The sequence below is a fragment of the Styela clava genome, chromosome 2 (assembly GCF_964204865.1).
Source record: "Styela clava chromosome 2, kaStyClav1.hap1.2, whole genome shotgun sequence".
Lineage (NCBI taxonomy): Eukaryota > Metazoa > Chordata > Ascidiacea > Stolidobranchia > Styelidae > Styela > Styela clava.
The window spans coordinates 8,912,411-8,936,014 of record NC_135251.1 but is presented as its reverse complement, the minus strand read 5'-3'; the positions used below and the strand labels follow the sequence as shown (position 1 = coordinate 8,936,014).

Genomic DNA, 23,604 nt, shown 5'->3' with positions numbered 1-23,604 from the left:
TTTTCACGTGACAACGTCGAGTTTTCTAATACGATACTAAGGTGTTTATTTATTAATTTTCAAAGCTTCTATCTGCTCAATGATTGGATTAGCAATGCGACCGTATTCTTAATAATATTGGCCAAGCAAATGTAATATTCCACTAGATTTTATTCAAGTCTGCTAACACTTTATCAAGTAAGATTGGTCGTGTATTTGATACGATCTGGCGTTACATCTCGGAGAACAATATTACTAATAGCATATGGGAATTTATACTACGTAGTTTGGCGTAGTACATTCTATTTACATGCAAGATATGATTACCAGAGAGTTTTCCGATTACTTTGTACAACACTGGCGTTTTAAAACATCATATCCAGGTTTCACGCGAGCATTGTTTGCCTTTTTGCAGCGTGGAGCAGGGTGGTCCAAACCCTGGCACGCGGGCCGCATGCGCAATCATTCTGTGCGCCCGTAGGACAGTTTAAGCGTATACTAAAGTCTTGGCAGACATTTGTATTTATTGGTAAAACATTTTTGTGCTTTTGGCTTTTCGAACTGGGGTTGGGATCCCGATATTTAAATTATTTTCCTAATCCCGATGTCGGAAATGATCTCGCTCGTAACATTGGACCACCATGGACCGTAGAATATTAAATCAAAGTGACACGTGTGCTTTTTACCGTTTCTAACAAAAATTTGACCGACAATTCAAAACAACCATCCTTAACACCAACTAAATATATCCAACGCCACGTCATGGATTTGTTTCGCATTTCATCTGACTATACTTTACGTGATGGAGTATATTCTTACTTTAGACCTCTGTATCATGTTTCGGGTTGTGATTAAATAGTGTGACAACGCACTGATTTGATTGGAATTATATAAATGCACGTACTTCTCTGAAGCCCACGTGCTTATTAATGAGAATACCACATTTACCTTGAAAAAATATGGAACACTTTTCACGATTTCAAAACAGTGTATGAAAATTCCTTGCGCACCGATTGTCATTGTACAGTTTTTAAATCCACCTGCACGATATGAAAATGTCAAAAAATCATCCGACTATATTTTACAGCACTGATATTTTGTTCAAACATTATATCCTAGATTATTTGAGCATCGTTGACTTTCCAGAACGTAGAATACTTGGTCAAAGGATTATGAACAGATGCTCTTTTATCTAACAAGCGCTCAATAATTCATTTTAATTATACTCATCAACAACGTAGCATTTTCCTGTTTGTAATGTACCCGCTATGTACAGAAATGTAGTGATGAAAGCAGTGTCATAAAGCAAATTTATTCTGAATAACGAGAATACCAGTGCGTCCATATTATTCCAAACGCATGAAATTTGAAAATTAAACTTTTTTTGTTCTTTTATCCTTAATGTTTATTGTTTTTTTATTGAGTTTTGTTATTTTTAAAATCCTCTTTTTCCGTTTTTCAATTGGCTTCATTCATCGCATTGCTTATAAATATTATGTCTCCCTGGCCCTTAATTTAAAAAAAATATTTTTGATAATGTAGGTTGTCAATGACGATAATTTTTCATGTGAACTATTGAAAACCGTCGATTCCCTCAAACCTTAAACATGATGGATACAATAAAAATACAATAATGTTCCAATAAAAAAAATGGAAACCTTTTTTACATCCATGTATATTGCATTTATTGAGTTTTTATCTATTTTTGTTATTCGTCTTATCTCATTTTTCTATTGCTGCCATTTACCGCAATAAATATTGTGTTTGGGGTAAAGCGGGGTCACTACCCGCAATTTTTTAAGGGATCTCAAGGAAACTATATAATTGTGTGAATCCTAAATAAAATCCATATAAAATTAGTTTTTTTTTCTAGTTTTTAAATTCATTTCATAATTTTCAAATTCGCCTTCTTAGTGATCGAAAGTCTCGAGTCCGATATATCTATCTAAAACTATTCACCTATATAAACATATATCAATGACTTATTGATTTTATCAGTATCATTTTTGATACATCATATTGTATCACTTTTTAAATTTTTTTATCGTAATTGTATAAATTTTCGGAACAAAACTGCAGAATAACTTTACTTTTGATTGATATCCTATGTTATTGGGCAATTCTTTATAGGTTTCAAAGGAAGACTGTTCCGGCTTCTCAACTATTGGACTAGGTGTGTGACCGGTCCTAAGCAGGATGACGAAACAATAATTTGGGACAAGTAAACGTAAAAATTTAACTCTCTTTCGTTTGTGCAAATTTATTTTGACACTCCGATTAAACTTTATTAGGAGGCTAAAAATTGTACTTGCTGTTTGCTGATGTTTATCATGTCATAGTCATAGTCCAGTTTATTTTTCCGCCCAGCAAAAAATGACATGCAGTTTAAAAGAATAATATTGGAAACACATTTGACTGAAGAAGGGAAGACGCGTGGAACCAAAGCTGGTTATCAAGCAGCGACACTCGAGGGTCCAATATATGATTAAACATTTGTAAGTTATAACATTTTGATTGTCGAAGTTCTGTTATTATTGATGAGCGGAGCTATGGTAGTTGAACAATACAAGTTATCGTCAAATTGTTTCCAAATGATACTACTCAAATTGCAGGGGGATTTACACTACGCCGTTCGTCACTATTATTCACATGCAAGATATAAAATGCCAGACAATTTTCCGCTTATTTTTACACCATTGATGTTTTTTAAATAGTCATATCCTGGTAGCATTGCTTGCCTTTCTGCAGCGTGACCTTTGTGCAGAATTGCAAGAAAATGAACTTTGAGTTATTAATCACTAGAGCTGGTTGCATATCATGCTTAGTCTGTTTGATGACCAATTGAATAACCAAATTTAGGCCATACGTTTTAATCGAAATATTTTAGCCTAGAGAAGTGGACTTCATTTTACCCATTGGAAGCAGTAAAGCAAAAGGTAAGTTTGAATTATAGCCTATATTATAATATATCGTTGTACCATGGTTAATTGTTAACGTTCCTAAGCGTCCTTCCCAGAAGATAGCCTACGTCAAAATGTTTTAGCTTGTTGATTTCTCTGGCTATCGTACATCCATCTTCACACATCTTCGTTTGCAAAACATTATGTTAAAAAAAGCGAATTTGTGTAACTTTAGGTATTCATATAATCCTTACCAGATCTTGGAACTGAAGTAAAATTGGGAGATGTGAAGTGAGAGGTTAAATTATAACTCCTGACTGAATAAAAACCCGGTTCAATCGAGATTTTTGCTTGTTCAATCAAAGATTTTAGCGATTAAAATTGTTAAAAAATATAGTGTTTCTACGCAATTCATGTATTCATCATTCATCACTATATTTTTGTACCTGAATATTTCTCTAGAAGGCTATGTTTTATTTCAAATATTTCATGAGTCTTATTTACCAACATTTTTCTGTTACCATGATGACCAGCACATGTTAATATGATATTCGATATAATTCTTCAAAAAATTGCTAGACTCCGTATTGCGTAAATTTTTTTAAGACGCATGTTGATAGATATAAATTTTTCAACTAAATCGCATTTATTATTAATTACTCATTGAAAATCTGGCAACTTTAGTAAATTTTTGAACTTGCACCAGGCGACATCTCGCGGATAGAAAATTTTCTATATTGGTGACTAGTTTTAAATGAGAACACGTGGGTTTTGGATTCACGGGAGGGCAAAAATATTAAATTCGTTAGTCGTTACCATATTATCGGTACCGGTACTGTCACTACAGCACTAATTTTAGGATTGTTTTCTTGATAGCTGTTCCTTTTTACTAAATATTTTGAAGATGCCGAAGTGTCCCAAATGCAACAAGGAGGTGTATTTCGCAGAGAAGGTGACGTCCCTTGGAAAGGATTGGCACCGACCATGTTTGAAATGTGGAAAATGCGGCAAGACCCTATCTCCCGGTGGACATTCCGAGCGTGATGGGAAGCCCTATTGTAACAATCCATGTTACAGCGCTTTATTTGGACCTGGTGGTTTTGGCAGAGGCGGAGCAGAAAGCCATAAGTATTAAATGAGCTTCTGACTGTCTGATCAAAATGCAGAAATTGGTTCTAGGTAGTCTGCTTTATGAAATTATGACTGCTGTACTGCATCATTCTGTTATCAGTAACACTTCAACGTCGCCACTTGTAGCCTAACTGATTATAATAACCATATGCTAAGCTATTTCTAACATAGATCTAGACTAATTGTAGCTGTAGACTAGGTATACCTGTATACAGATATACCCTAGTGTCAGTACAGCAGTCTGTTTTGCTGTTTGATTGTGTAAATGTTGTAAGCAATTCTGGATAATGGATCTACAAACTTTGTTCGAAGTTCCACTGTCAGACTGTTTTCATAACCTTTTTACATGCCTTTCATTCGAACATTAGTTATGCAAGCAGTTTCTGATAAATCTTCAATTCCAAATGTCAACACATATTCACACATTCAAATATTTGTTCATGAATTTATACGTTTAAATTGTAATTTTGTTTTATTGTTTTTTCATTCGAGAAACATTTGATAAGGGACCATTGAATGAATTGCCGCTCTCATGATTTTTTTTTAAACATTTCATAGATGTGTGTATAATCATTTTAGTAGTTTCATAATTTTAGAAATTTTTAGCCATATATAGAACCACAAAATTGATGAATTATAACGTATTGAGTCATATATCATATTTTACGAACTGGGTTATATCGCGCTCTTTCAATAAATTGCATAGATTGGGTTTTTATCTATACATACAGACATACTGTTACTGGTTTTGAGCACTATCTGTTCTATTTATTAGGGCTTAGGCGTGTCGGCGTATAAGGTGCATGATCAATTTTTGATAAAGAGTAGGCCTATTTGAAGCGCAATTTATGGTCAGTAAAATATGGTATCCTCAACAAATATAATAAGAGTTTCGATTTTACATATTCATCCTGTAATTTGATTGAATTATTTGAAATATTTTATACACTCCAACCATATGGTCAAGTTCTCTTGCCTGTTAACAGCACAGGTATGGTGGGATCTGTTGTTAAATACGTAAATGATATGCAGATTCTATATCCATTCTCATATTCCACCACAGTTATATTGAAAATTCTTTTCTACTTTATACAGTAGCCTAATAATGAAATCTGTTCATGTTTTGTATTTGCTTGGGCCTTAGGGTATTGGATTATTGTTTGCAAATGACAATTGATCACTTCTAAATTAAAAGACCGATATTGACATTTATTCTTAGCATCTACAAATTTGTTTAATTTGACTAAGAATGTTTTGTTATTTCATCAATGTTTATTTGTATCATGAGTTTAGAGACAGTTATCATTTTCATACCTTATTATTAACAGTTCAACAGATCTTGATTTATACGGGAAAATAGTTGTTTCTTCAAGTAATGATTGTTTTACCAGTGTTCAGAAACATATTTTGAATTGAAACTATTTTAAGTAGTTATCTGAATTCCACACCAAGAGATGGTCTAAATAAATCTAATAGCCAATTCATTGTCATTTTGATATGTGACAGTCTGAAAATACTTTAGGAAAAGTGAAACTACTGAACTAGAGGAGCAATGAAACAATTTGTATTTTGAGTCATTATTAGTGTCATCAAGTTAAGTGAATACCTCGTAAATTTTGCAAATTTCCCATTTTGACTACACTTGATATTTTCCACTTTTAAATTCATATTTTTGAATTTGAAATATTGAATTCAATCTGAATTAGTTCATATGCGAGAGATAAATTTCCACAAATCACTGTAAATTTATACAAAATGAATTTGAAATGCAAAAAAAATTTATATTCTGCTCTTCTAAGAGTTGAGTGAAGTCTATTGTTGGTCCTGAGCATCTGATATTATTAAATGCCCAAATTACAAATTTTGAATGAAGCTTTAATAATCATTAATTTACTTTATTTAGTAATTCTAATTTCTCATGTTTCGAATATTCAATTCTTTTTTGACATCTCTGCTAGATTCCTAATGAGTACAAGTTTAACGTAGACCCATTTCTTCATTCATTCTTCATGATCGAACTGAATTGTTGAAAATTTGTTACAATCAAACTCTTATATGAAATTGTGTCTTGTTATTGTAGCTATCTTTAATAAATAATAATAATGGATAATCATATGAAAAAAATTCGAAGAAAGCTAGCAAAACAGAAACAAAGAAAATTGGCTTTACTTCAAAAGCGTCAACTGCTTCTCGAAGCAGAAGGAAAAGGTCAAGCGACCGAATCTACAAAACCTTCAGAGACTGAATATTCAAATCTACATGGAAAGGATGTTCATTTAGAAGAACCAGAGCTTGCAGGTTCTGTTAATAAGGAAAGTGTTTCTGACTCTTCCACAAAGAAAATTGAAAATACAATATCAAAGTCAGGGAAAAAGAGAAAACAGAAGGATTCTAACAATAACTCTAAGAAAACTAAGAAATCTAATTTGAATAAGATTGAAACCGAATCTACTGAAGTAATTTCAAATGAAAGTGGTGAAAACATTTCTATTGGCGGGGAGCCAGAATCTGAAAAAGATGAGAATTCTACTGAAATTGGCGAAGCAGCAGATCAGGGAGAGTCTCCAGTTGTCGATTCGAATGCCTCAATGAATCTTGCTGTCGAGACTTTACCGGACAGCGAGATGAAAGTAAAGGTTTTGAAAAACACCGCTCTGGACTCATCATTTGCGTCCTTGGCAAAACTGGGAGTTAGTGATGCCACATTGAAAAGCGTTTCTGAAATGGGATTCACCCATATGACTGAGATTCAACATAAATCAATTCCCCCTCTTTTAGAAGGCCGAGATTTGCTTGCCGCGGCTAAAACTGGGAGTGGAAAAACGCTGGCATTTTTAATCCCAGCAATTGAACTTATAAATAAACTGAAATTTATGCCTAGAAATGGAACAGGAGTTATCATTATATCACCCACAAGAGAATTAGCGATGCAGATTTATGGCGTCATGCAAGATACAATGAAACACCATTATCATACTTATGGGTTGATCATGGGGGGCAGTAACCGGGCGTCGGAGGCTAAAAAATTGGGAAATGGTGTAAATATTCTGGTAGCAACACCCGGGAGATTGCTCGATCACTTACAAAATACGAGTGATTTTATGTTCCGTAATCTACAATGTTTAGTCATTGATGAAGCTGACCGTATTTTGGAGGTCGGTTTCGAAGAAGAAATGAAACAAATAGTTAGAATTCTGCCAAAACGACGACAAACTATGCTTTTTTCTGCAACTCAAACGAAAAGAATTGAAGACCTTGCTAGAATTTCATTAAAGAAGATGCCGCTTTATGTTGGAGTGGATGACAATAAAGAACAGGCTACAGTTGAGGGATTGGAACAGGGCTATGTCGTTTGCCCATCAGAGAAAAGATTTTTGGTTTTGTTTACGTTTCTCAAAAGAAACAGAGATAAAAAGATAATGGTGTTCTTTTCATCATGCATGAGTGTGAAATATCACTTTGAGTTATTGAATTATATTGATCTGCCTTGTTTGGCAATCCACGGACGTCAAAAACAGACAAAACGAACAACCACGTTCTTTCAATTTTGTAACGAAGAAAAGGGAACACTGCTTTGTACTGACGTGGCCGCACGAGGACTTGACATTCCAGAAGTTGATTGGATCGTACAATACGATCCACCAGATGACCCCAAAGAGTACATACACAGGGTTGGACGTACAGCGCGGGGAGTAAATGGCAAAGGTCATGCCCTTTTGACCTTGCTTCCTGACGAACTCGGGTTTTTAAGATATTTACGACAAGCCAGAGTACCTTTGAGTGAATTTGAATTTTCTTGGTCAAAAATTGCCAACATTCAACCACAACTTGAAAGATTGATAGAAAAGAATTACTTTCTACATAAGTCGTCACAAGAGGCATACAAGTCCTACATTCGAGCATACGCATCTCATAGTTTGAAAAATATTTACGATGTTCAAAAACTTGATCTTGTGAAGGTCGCGACGTCATTTGGGTTCAAAGTGCCACCATATGTTGATTTGGATGTGCACGGCAAACGACAGACAGCTGGAAGGGGACGCAAACCAGGATTTGGTTACCAAGGAAATAAAAAATTTGGTGATAAATCCAAAATTTTCAAACCTACAGGGAGGAAAGGTGGAAAGAATTTTACGAGATAGTTTTGAAATCTCGGTTTTAGCTTCAATCCAATGTTCAATATTTTCAGGACTCTGGGATGGGGCTGTTCAATGACATGCTGTATTGAAAGTAAATGCAATTAGTGAAAACTGAAAAGCAATACTTTATTATTTGCATCTATATAGACACCTGTGCTTTAACTTGTAAATAATTTGGTAATTCTGGTAAAGCAATTATAGTTTATACTTTGGCTATAGCCAAAATTATTTTTTGGTTTGGGACAAGATCATGATTTATGTCAGAATTATTGAGTTAATTAACTTGGGTTTAGAAATTTGGGAATTTGTTTTCTTGTAATACTACATTTCTTGCTGAGCATTGACTTCAAAATTAATATCATGTTTTTTCAATTTGAGTTTATTGTCTGATCTACCAGTTCTTAGTTGATAATTATATCTTACAAAATTGTATGGTATCAATGGAATATATCTATTATTTGTGGAACTACTGTAATTACATTGTAAAACATCATCTTACAAGAGGTCATAATCAATCACCTATTTTTCTTTGAAAGTTTTCCCCCAATCTTGTGTTCCACATATCACAGCCATGATTTCTATTTAAAATTTGTGAAACAAATATCAAAAATTGTTCAAATTTATATTTGTGCCATCTCTGGTGTGTATTTTGTTGGGATTTTTCATATGTGCTCTGCAGAGTGAAAAATTAATGGGGTGACTCAACATTCTGTCAGGTTTTTAACATCGGTCTTTTGCCTCAGAGCCCTGAGTTGTACTCAAATTCGGAGTAAATATATAAAAAATGTACAAATCGTGTTTCTTTTGCTCTATATGGTGTGTGTCTTATGATAGAATCTTTGATATTTATGCTGTGAAATGGAAAACTGAAAGGCAGCTCAATGAACAACCTCTCTATATGGTGTGTGTCTTATGATAGAATTTTTGATATTTATGCTGTGAAATGGAAAACTGAAAGGCAGCTCAATGAACAACCTCTTTCTTGGTTGCAGAACCGACATTTCGATGAGCTTGGGTGCGAATTGTTTCAACTTAAGGTATATAGGGGGAAGGGATAGAATTGGATCGAATAATACCTGGAAACTGCCTGCGAAACAGTTTTCTGTGTTTATCATCCTTGCGAGATCGGAGCTTGTATCATCATGGCAGGGTAAACTAGTGTGCTGTAGTTAGAGCTTAGAACAATTGGCACTATGGAAGTAACTAATTTTGTTTGCCTACTTTACATCAAGTTGCCTACTTTACATCAAGTTGTGTAAAGGGACTGAAACCTATGGGCGGGGGGTATATTCACTTGGCTAACACAGACTGTTCCGAACTCGTAATAGAACTAAAATAAGGAGAATCGAAATAAAATTATGGCCTAACCTGGTACACATATCACAGGAGTGCCGAACAATTTGCCAATCATCTCAAGAGGTCAGTATGATATTTTATTTATTCCATGGTAGAGCAGACCTGTGAAAACGGCCTTTGTACAGTTACCAGTCCATGTCAGGTATGGGATTTGTTTTAGATGTATGGACTTGAAGGCGGAGGAAACCATATCTGAACAGCAGTGTGAACCACTCCCCTGTGGTGTGAAGTCCAGTAACTATGCCCACTCATACTGGAACCCATGCAAGGTAATTGAGAGGTTCCATTGGCAAGCGTTTTGCAGAAGCTCAGCACGATGTATTAACTGCATGAACTTTATTATTATATCATGAATAATATACCCCAAAGGATTTCACCAAATCCAATTTCCCTAAAAACACTATATTTCAAATAAGCTGTGCACACACACATGGTATTCAAGCCAAAAGTAGTGCGGCCCCCTCAATCATATCAACTCACAACAGTCACAATTACAAAATAATTAGTATTTATTTATATAGATAAGTTGGAACTTCCAAGAACAGACAGAGCTAGTTAGAAATGACAATGAAGTCAATTTTTAAAGTGCTCGATAAACTAATAAACCAAAAGAGAAAAACCATAAAATGACAAATAAAGATGGGGGTTATTAAGCTAAAATATGGAACTAATGTAGAAGTAACGAGTAAATGAACTTTGAATTGCATCATTGAGGAATTAACAGAAGCAAAACTGTTGTGAACCAACATTAGCACTGACACCAGTAAGAGCTATATATATCAGGTATATTTGCAACAGAGTTGTCAGAAAACTGATAAATTGACAAGACTTGAATTGATTCAAGTTATCTCGGTCATGGAAATAGGTACGTGAGTGAACAATCTATGAAACGGACGATCCTGCAATAAAAGCCTTCCATCTAGAACAGAGACATGCAACTATACATTCCGCGGAACACAATTACATGGCCTGCAACAGCCTTCGTATTCATTATTTTTTAATGCTTTTTCTTATTATGGCACCATCATCGTTTTTAAGATTGCTTTAAAGCACATACCACATTGAGCAAGCATGTTACTCAAATAATAACTTTGTGCAGGACGACATGAAAGCATTTGCAAAGTCAGCTTTGAGTTGTGAAAAACTAACAAGTTGCTTGGTGGTCCAGCCCTCAGCATCACCTAAATTTGACGCATTGAGATAAACAGTTGTATGGCTCTAGTCTAGAAATTAAATTGCCAAGAAATCTCTGCATCCCAAGCTGCCTTCTAACTATGAATTTAAAATGAGAAATATTATACTCGAGAAAATTAATTGCTATGTACATAGAGCAAATTAAATATTAGACTATTCATCATCAAGAAGCTTTAGAATAAAAAGTTAGTGAAATGGAAATATATACCATAGTAAATATTGCATTCAGCAAAGTTAAAAACTGCAACAGCGAGAATATACGTTATTGTTCTGGTCGAACTTAACACCACTTTGCTAAAAAATTAATAAAAATGTTGACGTTAAATCACAAATAGCACCGAATATGATTATTGCATAACTTTTAGAAGTTATGAGTATGACAGTAAAATGTTGAGAGATATGGTCCTCCTGATTGCACAGAAAATACTGAATTGCAGTTAAAATTAAGTGATACACTCATTTAAAAGATACAATTAATTTAATTCAATAGAGTGTGAAATGACTGTTTACAAGTTCTCATTCCAAATTTAATTTATTTTGAACTTCTTCATGGTACAAAAAGCGTCTATACAAAAGACAAACACGGAGGACGGAACTTTAGGGGAAGTTGCCATAACTGTAAACGAGGTACAAGACATGAGGCATAAGAGGGTACTATCGTAGTGTGTGAACCAAGCTGGCGGACACCAGAACCTAGTATGTGTATCAGGTTAGGGTTAGGCCATGATTTCAGGTACAAATACTACATGGGAGTCACTTGACTAGACCCCGAACTCTTAATATAACTAAAATGAGGAAAATCGGACTAATAATAAGGCCTAACCCTAACCTGGTAGACATACTGTTGAGGTGTCCGCCATCTTGGTTCACATACTACGGAAGCGCCCAAAATAGTACCAAATGGGCAACATCACAATGGCATGGACAAATAAAACAATTTGATAATTAGGAATGAAATCGTCACAAAAATACAAAATTTGAAAAATAAAATACTGTAACAGAAAATGTGCTGCCCTTCCAATGACCAAGACCCACGACACTCTAAAATTTTATTCAAATCAGACGGGACAAAAAAGCAATTACACATAAAATATTTGCTAAATCAATTAAACACTAGAATATATAAATAAGACAAAAACCAGTGAATACTATATTACCAATCGATTTGAACATTGGAAGTGGAACATTAGTATACAGTAGATAAAAGGGACATAATTAAAGGTAACGTTACAAATGCTGAAATGTTTTATTTATAATTAGATTTATTATCAAAAAATACTATTGATAAGCATCATTCGATATGAGGCAGAAGAAACTCATTGAAATCGATAACCAAAAAGGGCAAAACTTGAAAAAGCTGTCTTGAGAAATTTCAAATTCATATTATTTTTTATTGTGGTGAATATTGCTCCAAACTATGATTGAATAACAACTTGAAGAAGCATCGATTTATAGGAATGTTTTCAAATATGTTTTGTTCCGAAATTTTTTTATTTGGTGCTTTGTCTTAAAACTCTTGTATTTCTATCAAGTTTGTGACTTTGCAAACCGATGGATTCACTTGTAACAATTAACAAATGGACCACAATTCCATAGCGTCAAAATATTTAAATTGACTTAGTTAAATCGTGAACTTTTAGATTTAAAACAAGAAATGGAATAGACAAATTATAAAAAACGGAATCAAATTTTACAATGTTACAAAAAATAGTCATACACCTTAAAATATATATTTGGAGCATAATCAACACAAGAGCTAAATTTAAAAATTGATAAACGATAACGTGCTGATTTGTAGTAATATGATGTAGTAGAATTTAATGATTAAAGTATATGTGAGAATATCTTATAAGCAGTGATGAGCTGGAGAAATTGTAACAACCGGAACGCACTTATTTGCAAAAAATGTAATATATTTACAACACGACGCGGACGTTTACAGAAAGTTTTGTCTGATCTAAGATAGAGCCAAAGAACAATGAAATATGAAGAAATTTTCTGAACTATGTCTATGTAAAACTACAAGAATATTCATAGCAATTCGATACAAATGTTATTATTAGAAAGGTATGGGATTAATTTCCATTGGGTCAAAGGTCGGAGAAACATCTATTACGCGCTACTGTTCCCGTACATTTGAACCCACGACAAAAGCACCTGCATACTATTGCACTTATGAAAATTTTTTGTTTTGCGGATATTTGAACCCATACTAACCCTAACTCATGAGTTTTAGCACCCGCATATAGATTGAACCCGCGGATATACACATGGGTATAAATGTACGTGGGTTCAAATGTACGGTCACCCGCGTTACTGCTGTACTAATTATTTGCGTGATGTGATGTAAAAAGAATTAGGAATTATGATGTAACAAAACATTAAGTGATACCTAGGTTTACCAGAGAAATAAGACGTTTTTCACCATAATTTTCTTTTGAAAACAGAAACGCAAATGCAATAAAATGTCTAACAAACGGAACGCTGCTCCGGTGCATTCCGGCTACAGCTCACCACTGCTTTTAAGTCAATAAAATCGAACTTGTTGGACAAAGCGGAAATTAATTACAACAAAATATTGATAAAAATATTATCATAAAGAGAACAGTAAGCAACAATCTAAAACCTCACAACAATATCAGAATTGATGATTGCTGAATTAACGATACAATAGAATGAATAAAATATAGGATGGCCCCTGGTTTCAATTAAAAATATTGGAATAAATTATCATGATGAAATATTTCTGAGTGTGAAACAATACTTTCGAATATGAATTATCAAAAAATATTCTAAGATATTTTATGTGCAACATACAATGGGCATTCTTCATTGTAAATTCATAAAAATTCATTTTGACCCTGCCTTTATGCCGATGAACATTAGTATACAATGTATGCATATAATCGAAAGTTGAGATGAAGACTCTTTTCTGATTTTCCCTTTTTTAAAATTAACAAGTTGAACGAAGTCTATTTTCACCCGACCATGCGATTCTAAAATGGCAAATTTTCTGATGAAAATTTCTTAAGTCAAGAATTTACTTAATCAAATCCTATCAATTTCGAATTCATTAGTTATTGACCTCCCTGATTTGCCATGTTCAGAAAACCTTGTAGGGAATAACAAAGAATGCTACATTTCAAATCAAATATTCAGTAACGATCCAGTAACAGAAAATAAGCTAAATCAATGAATGAAACTCAGAATTGGCAGATATTGCAATTTGTTGTAAAATAGTTCAGATTCAAATCAATACTGAATTCTATGATTTGCAATTAATCCAACAGTGTTCCAACAAAATTGTTTGCAACCAGTTCACATTGACTTCATTCTTTCTTCCAATTCAGGCAGATCTTCAAAATCTTTTTCTTGTTCTGGAGTTTCCGCAACTTCGCTTAGCGAACGAAGTCTTCCTTCTTCACCTAATAATGGAGTATTTTCATGCCCATGACTGAAACTTCCTGCCCGTTTCATAAGGTGGTGATGAGGTAGACAACTGCGGAAAAATATTTGAGATTATTAGCAGGGATGACTAAATCTGAATATACCTACAATACTGAATACATTATACCTGGCAATTACTTTCCTGAGTGGGCCACGTATAGATAATGAACTTGGTTACTGGGCGAGAGGTTCAAAACTCAAAATGAAACCGTGAATAAAAAACAGTTTATTTGCAAATATCTGGCTTTTCCCGCACAGAAATGATTGCAATTATGCGAAATGTCAATCTCCAGATAATTTTTTTTGGGCTTTAACTAGGTTTTATTACAAAAACTAATGGAAGCTCTCCCTTGTGACAAAATCATTAAATTCGAAGAATAAACATCTGAATCAATGACACAGCCCACTCTGAGAGTTCTCAAGAGGATACTTTTGATATTCAACTAATTTGCTACATTATTGATCCATTTTTCCGTTCTGATATAACTGCACTATTTTTCTTGTAAAAAATATTGGCACAGCTGGCTTTGATGACCTTTTAACACTCATAAAGCTACTTAGTAATTTCCTGAAATTTTATTTGTTTGTTTATTCATTACATAGCCTACAGCAGGGCTACTCAACTGGCGGATCGCGGTCCGAATCCGGACCTTTCGAGTACTTGATTTGGACCGCATCTGATTTTTTTATTTTGGATCATTATCCCCACTTTTGAAGTTTCCTTTTATAAAATGATTTTTATAGTTTTGAATATATATGAAAAGAACTATAACATCATAATAAGCAATTTTGTTTAGCTAATAATCATTAGCCGGGCGAGGTAGAGCGCTTTTAAGGATGCCGAAATATAATTTCCGGACCCAAATAATTTTGAAGTTTCGTATGCGGATCTTCGGTAACAATAGTTGAGTAGCCCTGGCCTACAGGGTGGTCGCGAGAAAAGCAGAAATTTTGAAGGTCAGAATAGATTGAAGGTCAAAATGCTACACAAGCTTGAACTTCTTGGTTAATAAGACACTGCTCTGCATCTATGAGTGCAATATAACATATGTATCTGAAAAACTTTGTAAAAGTTATTCTTTGTAAAAATAATAGATGATTGACAACTTTTCTGTTTTTCTAGCGACCACCCTTGTATATTGTCATAGTAGGACCAAGTGGCTCATGTCATATATTTATAAAATGAACATTTTTGATCTTCTATTATTCTGGGCAAGGGGCCACCTATGACTCTGGGTGTCAAAGATGTAACTGTTTCCGTTTTGATTTTAGACAGTGCCTCACGCCCAAATTTACAAAAATGCTATTGTTTCAAACCTTATTAAAACGTAGCGCTGATACAGTCAATATATCACAAATATATTTGACAAATTATATAAGCTATTCCACTATTCAAGAAACCATATTCAAGAAAATTGCCAAGCCCACTAATATTTGAAATGGCAACGTATACATTGAATAAGAAAAATGCGTCTCTCATTTTCTCTCAGTCTATGTATATTTAATAATAAGTGAACAACAGAACATTAATCAAAATATAACTGAAGAAGAACAATGAAAAGCATTCTCACCCTGGCAATCCAGATTCAGAATTATGTCGTTTTCTCAACCTTGGTGGTCGATAAGGGATAAGGAATTTAGTGTTTGAGCCAGGAAAACTGACTTCTTTCAATATTTCCTGTCCAGAGTCATCAGAGACACCATTGACAAAACGTTCATTCTGTTTCGGGAAGGATGGGACGGTTCGTAATGCTTCATCTTCTGTACGATCAGTAGAAGTAGTTTCTGGTTTTGCCCGATGCGTGTCAACTGCCATGTTGCCTTCAAATAAAAATGTAACAAGTTAACCTATCATTGCCGCATACAACTGCCCCACTGCAGTCTCACTTTGTTGTAGTTGTTTCCAGATTGCGATGACCAGGGATGGCCAATTCGAATAAAGTATTCGAATGTATTCGAATATCTCGTCATTCGAATATCGGAATTAGCGTTCATAAGAATATCGGATATTTGTGTGACGTCACACATTTTCGACGCCGCTTCCAAGACGTTTCTGTTGAATGAAAACATTCTCGATAGAAACTTGCGTGTGATTGTTTTCATCATTCATCGGCGTAACGTGTTATTTAGGCCGTAAACGCCTTTACGTTTGTGTTATTTTCTCTAAAACGAAAATTTTCCACAAATTTGTTCCACGATAACGATGACAATTATTTTATTTTTGTACGCGCACGGAATTGTGAATCTGGTAAATACGTTCATCGGCGGCGAGTTTCTAAAGACAACGCAACTTTATGATTGAAAAGCGGCAATTAAAATACTGAAAATCAAACCGCAAACAATATAAGTTTTATTGAGGCCCGCGAAAATTTATAAAACGCTTTTCTAGACAGTGAAAATCGCAAAATTTCGTGGGCCTCCCATACACATTATGTTTGGTCGGGCGTTTAGAAACATATCGTCACGAATTGAGGGCGGGATTTGCCTGGTTATTCATTACTTTAAATTGCCGTCGAATATTTTCGTGTTAACATTATACAAGGTTTGAAACGCGACTTTTTCCCGGGTTGTGAGGATGTATATAATATAATTAATCTAAAGTATATTCAATCAATTTTATTGTGATGAAATAAATTTTACTCTGAGATGTTACAGCAGATTTATGGATTTTTCCATCGGTTTTATCTAAAAATAATCAGAGTGGCAGCATTTCGATTGAGCGGAGTCACTGTTAACAAGTACATCTAAATATTTGCCGAATTCGCAAAATACGGATCTGAACAATATTTAATCGGGCAGTTTACCACACGTTTTTATTCTTATGATCGCGGATTGCAATGGTATATAAGAGTGGTGTGGATTTTATTTTGTCGACGCAACCGCAGGTTAAATTGAAGACAATTAAATTAATAAAGCAAGACATTTTGAATATGCCCGTATCGTTCACGAATTCATCACTTTGCACAACAGAAAAATATATATTCGTTGTTATATCATTTGTTGTAAAAGTCGACTCTTTTAACAGGTGGCATAATCGCGGCGATGAATATGTATTTTTAATTTACTGCTAAACTTTATATGTATATTCATTGTATGAAATGAATTATACACTACACTTAACAGGATTTTATATCATTATTTGAGATTTTTCTAACGGCGATACCGAGTTGGCAAGATTGCAAAATACATATTAAAATTAAATACATCAGGCAGTTTATCTCTTACTTTCAGGTCACAGATCGGTGTGGACCGAATAATAATGTTTTTTTTTTTTGACGTAAGAAGAAGCAACCGCGAGTTACGTTTGACACATTAAATTAATATATAAAGATATTTTAGAATCTCGTAGTCGTCATGGATTGAATATTTTATGTAACAGGATGATCATTATACGCTGAAAAGACGGCTCTTTTAACGAGCGCGGAATCGCGGTGGGTGTTACAGGCGGCAATGGGAATTTCAGATTTCGAAAAAATCCTGGCTGCGCGGCTGGCAGTGGTGGTCATCTATCCTCTACTAATTTATTTCTAATTTCAAACACAACAATATGTTACACATAATAACAATATGGTTCACATAAATTAATATACAAATATACTGGTAGGTAGTAGAATATTCTAAGCTTAAATATTAGAATTTTTAAAGGCATAATGGATTTTCGATTGTTGTTGCTTGTTTCAGTTGCCTGTATTGCCAATAAATTTGATTACTCACAGAAAATATACACAATTATCTGAATACAAGTAGTATTTTTGTCAATAGACTTGACTATTATCGTAATATCATGGTACCAATGATAGAAAGCGTCAGACAACTCCTTGGATATCTTTTCATATGGTCATTTGTACAAAGTGAATAATTTTAATAAACTGACTGTGTCACAAGTTGCTATTATTTTTTATTGGTAGCTATAAACTATCAATTACATTGTGTACATATACTGTTGGTTTGTGGCTTTATTCTGATATTTCTATTGAAGCTTATTTCCTAACTTACTGGGTTTTAATGAACTTAAACAAAAATGTGTTATTTTCGATTTTAGAATGTATTCGGAATTCCAGATTCGAAAACATTATTTTAGAATGTATTCGGAATAGTTTAGTATTCGGAAATGGCCATCCCTGGCGATGACATAGGTGATAAATATTATTTATTTATTCTATAAATAATAGATAGGTCCCAGGAGATCAAATAAAATCAAATAATATTCAAAGGGTTTAAACTTGAAAATAAGATAAACGAAGATAAACAACTCAAACTCATTACTGATTTGTAATTTTAAGAAATTTTAGAAATGGATGAAGTGATAGTTGTTTTACTTAATAGAGACTAAGAGAGATTATTCAAATCATTCAAACAGATTATTCATGCTTTTATTAATACTAAGGTTAGAGGACACATATGGTACTTTGGTTTGGTGAACGTAAAAGTCAGAACTTTCACCAAAGTAGTTGATAATATTTGGACAAATAAATGAAAGAACAAACATTGCTTCCTTACTTCCAAGATCAAAAGACTCCACATCACAACCATACGCAATCGGAGTAAGTTTCAGAACAGTATGAAGCTTGCATTTGATATATGGTAGCTCATCGTAGTTTTTGTCGAGGAAATAAGCAAGTAAACATCTCATGACTGCTTGATGACAGATGACAAGAACGTTTTCTGATCTTTCTAATTCCATTATCACTGGTTCAAGTCGTTGTACAAGGTCGTAATATGACTCTCCCATCGGATAGCGGTAGAAAAATTTATCTTGGTCTCTCAGAGCAAATTCATCAGGATAATTTTCTTGGATTTCTTTGTAGGTCATTTCTTCACAAATTCCAGCGAAAATTTCATTAAGAGCTTTCCAGTGTTCAATATCGACAGATAAATGCTCGGCCGTTTCGATTGTACGTTTTAATTGACTTGTCCATACTTTCAGTCCCTTTATTTTCTGATCTTCAATGAATTTACTTAAATTTTTGGCAAATTCTTTTCCGTTCTCTGATAGGTGTGCATCGCCACCTATCTGACCTGTTAGGTTCATTTCACTTTCTCCGTGTCGACATATGTAAATTGACCTTGGAGTCAGGTGAGTATTCATTATGTAATAAATAATTCGACCTTGAGTATGGTCAAGAACCTTGTTGACTATAAACCTCTGTCCGACGTCGAAAACTTGAATAAATGATAAATGCTTGTCATGAACCAGATCAAGTTTTTGATAAGCTTTTTTGTAATTCTCAATTCTTGTGGTGAAATCTTTCCTTGCCTTATCAGGATCTACTCCTTTGTAATCCGGCCCATTTATTTTTACTTCAGTGATGTTGCGTTCTACCATCTCAGCACTATCGCATATAATTTCAATAAAAAACAACTTGAAGCCTTCATTTTTGCAGAAGTTGATGATTAAACTTCTTCTTTCGCGGGTTGAATTCGTCGCATCAAACACAGCAATATCACCTCCATTTTCGATCCAAATTTTTACATCTTTGAAGGCTTTGTAAACACATTCTCGTCGTTGCTTTTGTGCATCTTCATTACCAGGATGAAAAAAATCATGAGATTTGAACACGGCGATAGATCTGCGACGATATTCGCCAAGATTAAAAACTTTAGTTTGAAGACCGATCCAGTTCAAATATCTTGCTAATTTTCTACTTATGTAGGTTTTCCCTCGGGCAGGCAATCCAACCATCACGATTAAAGTTGGTGAATTTGTCAAGTTGGGATTGCATTTTCTTTCTAACTTTGACATTTTGTGAGATACTTTGTGGATTTCAAAAGGAAGATTGACACAACACCAGATTATAATAGTATTCTGAACACCCTACTCCTGTACTCCAAAGTCAGCAAGTGCTGAAGTACTATTATGTATTTCTCTTTTCACTGGAAGAGCTAGATGCAGCCACATAGCTGTGTTACAGCTAGCCTATCCCTATCAAAGTATCACTGAAATACAAAAACACAAATGTTTCCCAAGTTAGCTGGTGGGGCTTTCAGGTTTTGTAAAAATAGCATTAGACATTGTTCATTACAATTTTTGTAAAAAAATATTCGGGTCTAGTGTAGTTTTTTACCTAAAATACCGTACTTCAGTACTTCTAATGGGGGTACAGGGGTAGCAAATGGAATTTTGCATATGTCAATTCTAACCACCACCTGACTTTGCCATCAAAAAGGTACGTCACTAGGACGTCATAGAGCTTGCCAAAGTATATTTCGATCGCCCGAAATGGCATATACAGATATATGCCGACAAAAAAGAACTCACTAGCGGCAGCAATTTTTCTCATATCGGGATTGTTGCGATAAAAAAACAAGAGAAATAGCTTGCTCGAATTCGAGTAATCGTCTGCACGTCTTGAATGACAGTTCGTATAGGTCGAAGCGCCTTATTATGTCACTGTCACATCGCAATAACATAATTGATGAATGACGCAGTCAGGTCTGCAGGTAAGAGTTAGGATTGATATACGCCAACCAGAAGTACGGTACCGTATGGCTTCAAAGGAGCATTAATTTAGTTGCTGTAATCAAAAATGAGTCTCGCAAATGATGCGATAGACTAATCTAAACTATCAGTGCCTGTAAGCGGAACCTGGTTGATTAATTTTAATAAAAATGAGGGTTTTCAAACACGTAAACCAGCTCATAAGCGCCAACACATTAAAACAATCACGAAATACTGTAAGTATAATTTTTTTGCAATAGTAAAGTATAGGAAGAATTTTTCTGGGGTCAAGGGTCGGAGAAACGTCCTGTGGACCAGTCCAGTTTTTGAGATCGCCCTCGCCTACTATTGTCCACGAACGAATTGAGATGGGCCTGTTTTCGTTCGTCTTGCGAATTAGGTCACTAAGGAACGGCCACCAATTCCCAGCAGCAAATTCTGCAAGAAAATAAATTCCTAAAAAAATCTGTCCCTAATATAACCGAATGTCATACCAGGCACACATGTCATAAGATCGCCGAGATTGGACTTTATTTATTTGTGTTGTTTGGTTCATTTACTGGTCAATTGTGCACTGTATGTAATAATATATCACACTGTAATAAGCCAATATGTGTTGATTGATCTAGGTCAGGGGTCATCAAACTGTTTTGATGGCGGGCCAGTTATGACCCAATCTGTGCTGAAATGGGCCGACAAATATTTTTGTCAATGCAATACACTAAATTCACAGAAGTAGGGAAATCCATTCAATTTATTCAACAATATAAATTCTACGTTTCTGAATACTTGAATATTAGATTCTATATCGCAGAATATAGATAGAGAACATCATAGCAAAACAAATATAATCATTCCTAAACACAACTATCTTGAGGCTAGCTTGTAGCAAAACATTGCAGTTATGAATACCCGCATGTAACAGTACAAAAGTTAATATAACTTTTTGAAATTGGAGCAGTGCGCGAGATATTACAGTAATATTAGCGTAAAATTCACGCTAGACGTTCATTTTAGCACAAAAAAGTAGACAACAACAGTTTCGCCGAAAGCACAAGCCACGAGTGCATTTTTCGTAGAAAGCGTTGCATACCGGTAGATATTCTTAGCCTATTTTATCATAGCAATTTCTAGACTAATTTTTGATTACTGCAATTAAACTACTACTTCTAAGAAGGCAAAATGATGATTGACCTATTTGGTTCATAATTAAATTTCCGAAACAGCGAAAAACTAACGAGTAGCATTCAAAATCGCGAAAACGAGGTATTGTTTACAACCACTACTAAAAACTGTCTGAGAGACAAAAGTGTCTTAGCGGATTCGAAAAGGCCAATTGTTAGGTCACTATTTGCATCTTGCTGATTGACCAAAGTTACGAAATTAATAAGGAAGTGTTTCCGAGGGGAAATATTCTTTGAAAAAAAAAACGTTGCCACTTTTTCGTGTTATTGCGGGACAGATGAAAGAACGTCACGGGCCGGATCTGGCTCGCGGGCCGTAGTTTGGTGACCTCTAATCTAGGTAATAAAATCGTGAGCAGGTTTATGTCAATTATAGGGTCTATTGATAAAATCATATAAAATACAATAGTTAATATGCAAAAAATACCCTATTGCTTACCTTAGGCTTAGAGACTCAACATTTGGATTTTCCAGGGCATCAACTTTTTTGTTTATCATCTTAACCATAACAAATCAGAAATAGGTTGACAATGACGTAACAATTGCAGTTTTTGCAGCCTCTCAGACAGATGTTCAAGCAGGCCATGTTTCCATAGTTTTGCGTGTTATTTGTCAGTTTTGTTTTAAAAAATAGTTGCGTGACTTAATTGTTATCGAGTTTAAGTAGAAAAATGTACGGTTATCAGTATCACATACTAAAGCGGCACCATGTATTGTATATATTCAATTGTAAAATATTGCTGTCCGCTTGATATTGCTCTTTTTGGTTTTTGATGTTTTTAAATTTTTTATGTAGATGTCAATTTGACGGCATTGTGTTGGATGTACATTCTAGTTCAATAATCCTACCACTATTGTGCCAAGAGTTTTAAGTCCGACCAATCATGAGGATTTTGTAATTGGTAAAATTGCTGGCTTTTTTGTGTCTTGATCTGGCTTTTTTGATCACTGGCATCTGGCAACGCTGCTTGTAAGCTGCGAGCAGGTGTATTTTGAGTGTGTAGATCTGTATTGAATTCTTAAGTTAAATCTGTTTTAATCTATCTGTTTGGGGATTGAACAGTACAATTTGGCGACGAGTATAATAAAAGACATCGTGTAGAACAAGTATATGGGATCTTTTCAGAAATCGCATATACAAACCAAAAAAGTAGAGAATATACTTTACCAATTTTATACAGTTAAATAAACTATTTTTTATGCTTTGAAGCTACTTGCACACGTACTCTTCGTTAATTTCCACCAGTATAAATATTTATCCCCATAACAAATCACGGCTTTTCTTTGTGATTAAATTCATTAAATCTATTCATGTCAAATAATCCAAATTCTTTATCCATGAAAACGTAAATTTTCTATTGTAGTCCTTCATTTCATTTTCGAATGTCGACCTCAACTCCAGCCACATTGCAATTGCTTAAAAAATTCATTGAGTTAACTAACACATGGACACAAACGCATTTGTTGGCAATTAATTAGTCGCAAGAATTACCCCGTTTTTATGTTTGAGGATGTTGGGGATAATTGCAATATTAGAATACGGACGGAATTTATTTTTTCGTCAAACCAGAAAACATATTGATGATACAAATAACAAATATATAATAATAAAACACATAATACAGTTTTTGGTATATGACTGGGTGATAACGATAAGACCATATTACGGTCATCTCGGTCAGTTACCACCAAATGCAAATACTTGAATAAATAAATTGAGACGGGTTATGTTATGTCACAGAAAAGATTTTGCTACTGTGTGTTGAATGAATCAGAAGACTCAAAGGTTCCGGATTGGTTGTTTATTGTACGGCAACTCCAAAGCATATACAACA

General features: G+C 34.4%; 2 protein-coding genes across 2 annotated transcripts; one reads left to right on the top strand and one right to left on the bottom strand.

Annotated features, from left to right (window-relative positions):
• The first annotated feature begins 4,018 nt into the window (after window positions 1-4,018).
• On the top strand, window positions 4,019-8,940 carry LOC120336946 (uncharacterized). Its single transcript, XM_039404755.2, has one exon. The coding sequence runs from the start codon at window positions 6,113-6,115 to the stop codon at window positions 8,150-8,152; it is 2,040 nt and encodes a 679-aa protein (XP_039260689.2). The 5' UTR covers window positions 4,019-6,112; the 3' UTR covers window positions 8,153-8,940.
• A 1,056-nt stretch (window positions 8,941-9,996) lies between these two features.
• LOC120336948 (6-phosphofructo-2-kinase/fructose-2,6-bisphosphatase 4-like) lies at window positions 9,997-20,114 on the bottom strand. The gene is made up of 3 exons (XM_039404759.2): window positions 18,647-20,114; window positions 15,718-15,967; window positions 9,997-14,198 (listed from the first exon to the last, which is right to left on the bottom strand). Exons 1-3 carry the CDS (start codon window positions 19,887-19,889, stop codon window positions 14,018-14,020), a joined length of 1,674 nt encoding a protein of 557 aa, XP_039260693.1. The 5' UTR covers window positions 19,890-20,114; the 3' UTR covers window positions 9,997-14,017.
• Window positions 20,115-23,604: the final 3,490 nt, after the last annotated feature.

What these genes read in the sequence shown, in the direction of transcription:
- LOC120336946 (XM_039404755.2), top strand. Translation starts at nt 6,113, where the DNA reads ATGGATAATCATATGAAAAAAATTCGAAGAAAGCTAGCAAAACAGAAA.
- LOC120336948 (XM_039404759.2), bottom strand. Translation starts at nt 19,889, where the DNA reads ATGTCAAAGTTAGAAAGAAAATGCAATCCCAACTTGACAAATTCACCA. An exon ending in GGAGTCTTTTGATCTTGGAA is followed by an intron (nt 15,968 to 18,646) that starts GTAAGGAAGCAA and finishes TTTTATTTGAAG; the next exon opens with GCAACATGGCAGTTGACACG. An exon ending in TCTGAATCTGGATTGCCAGG is followed by an intron (nt 14,199 to 15,717) that starts GTGAGAATGCTT and finishes ATTTTTCCGCAG; the next exon opens with TTGTCTACCTCATCACCACC.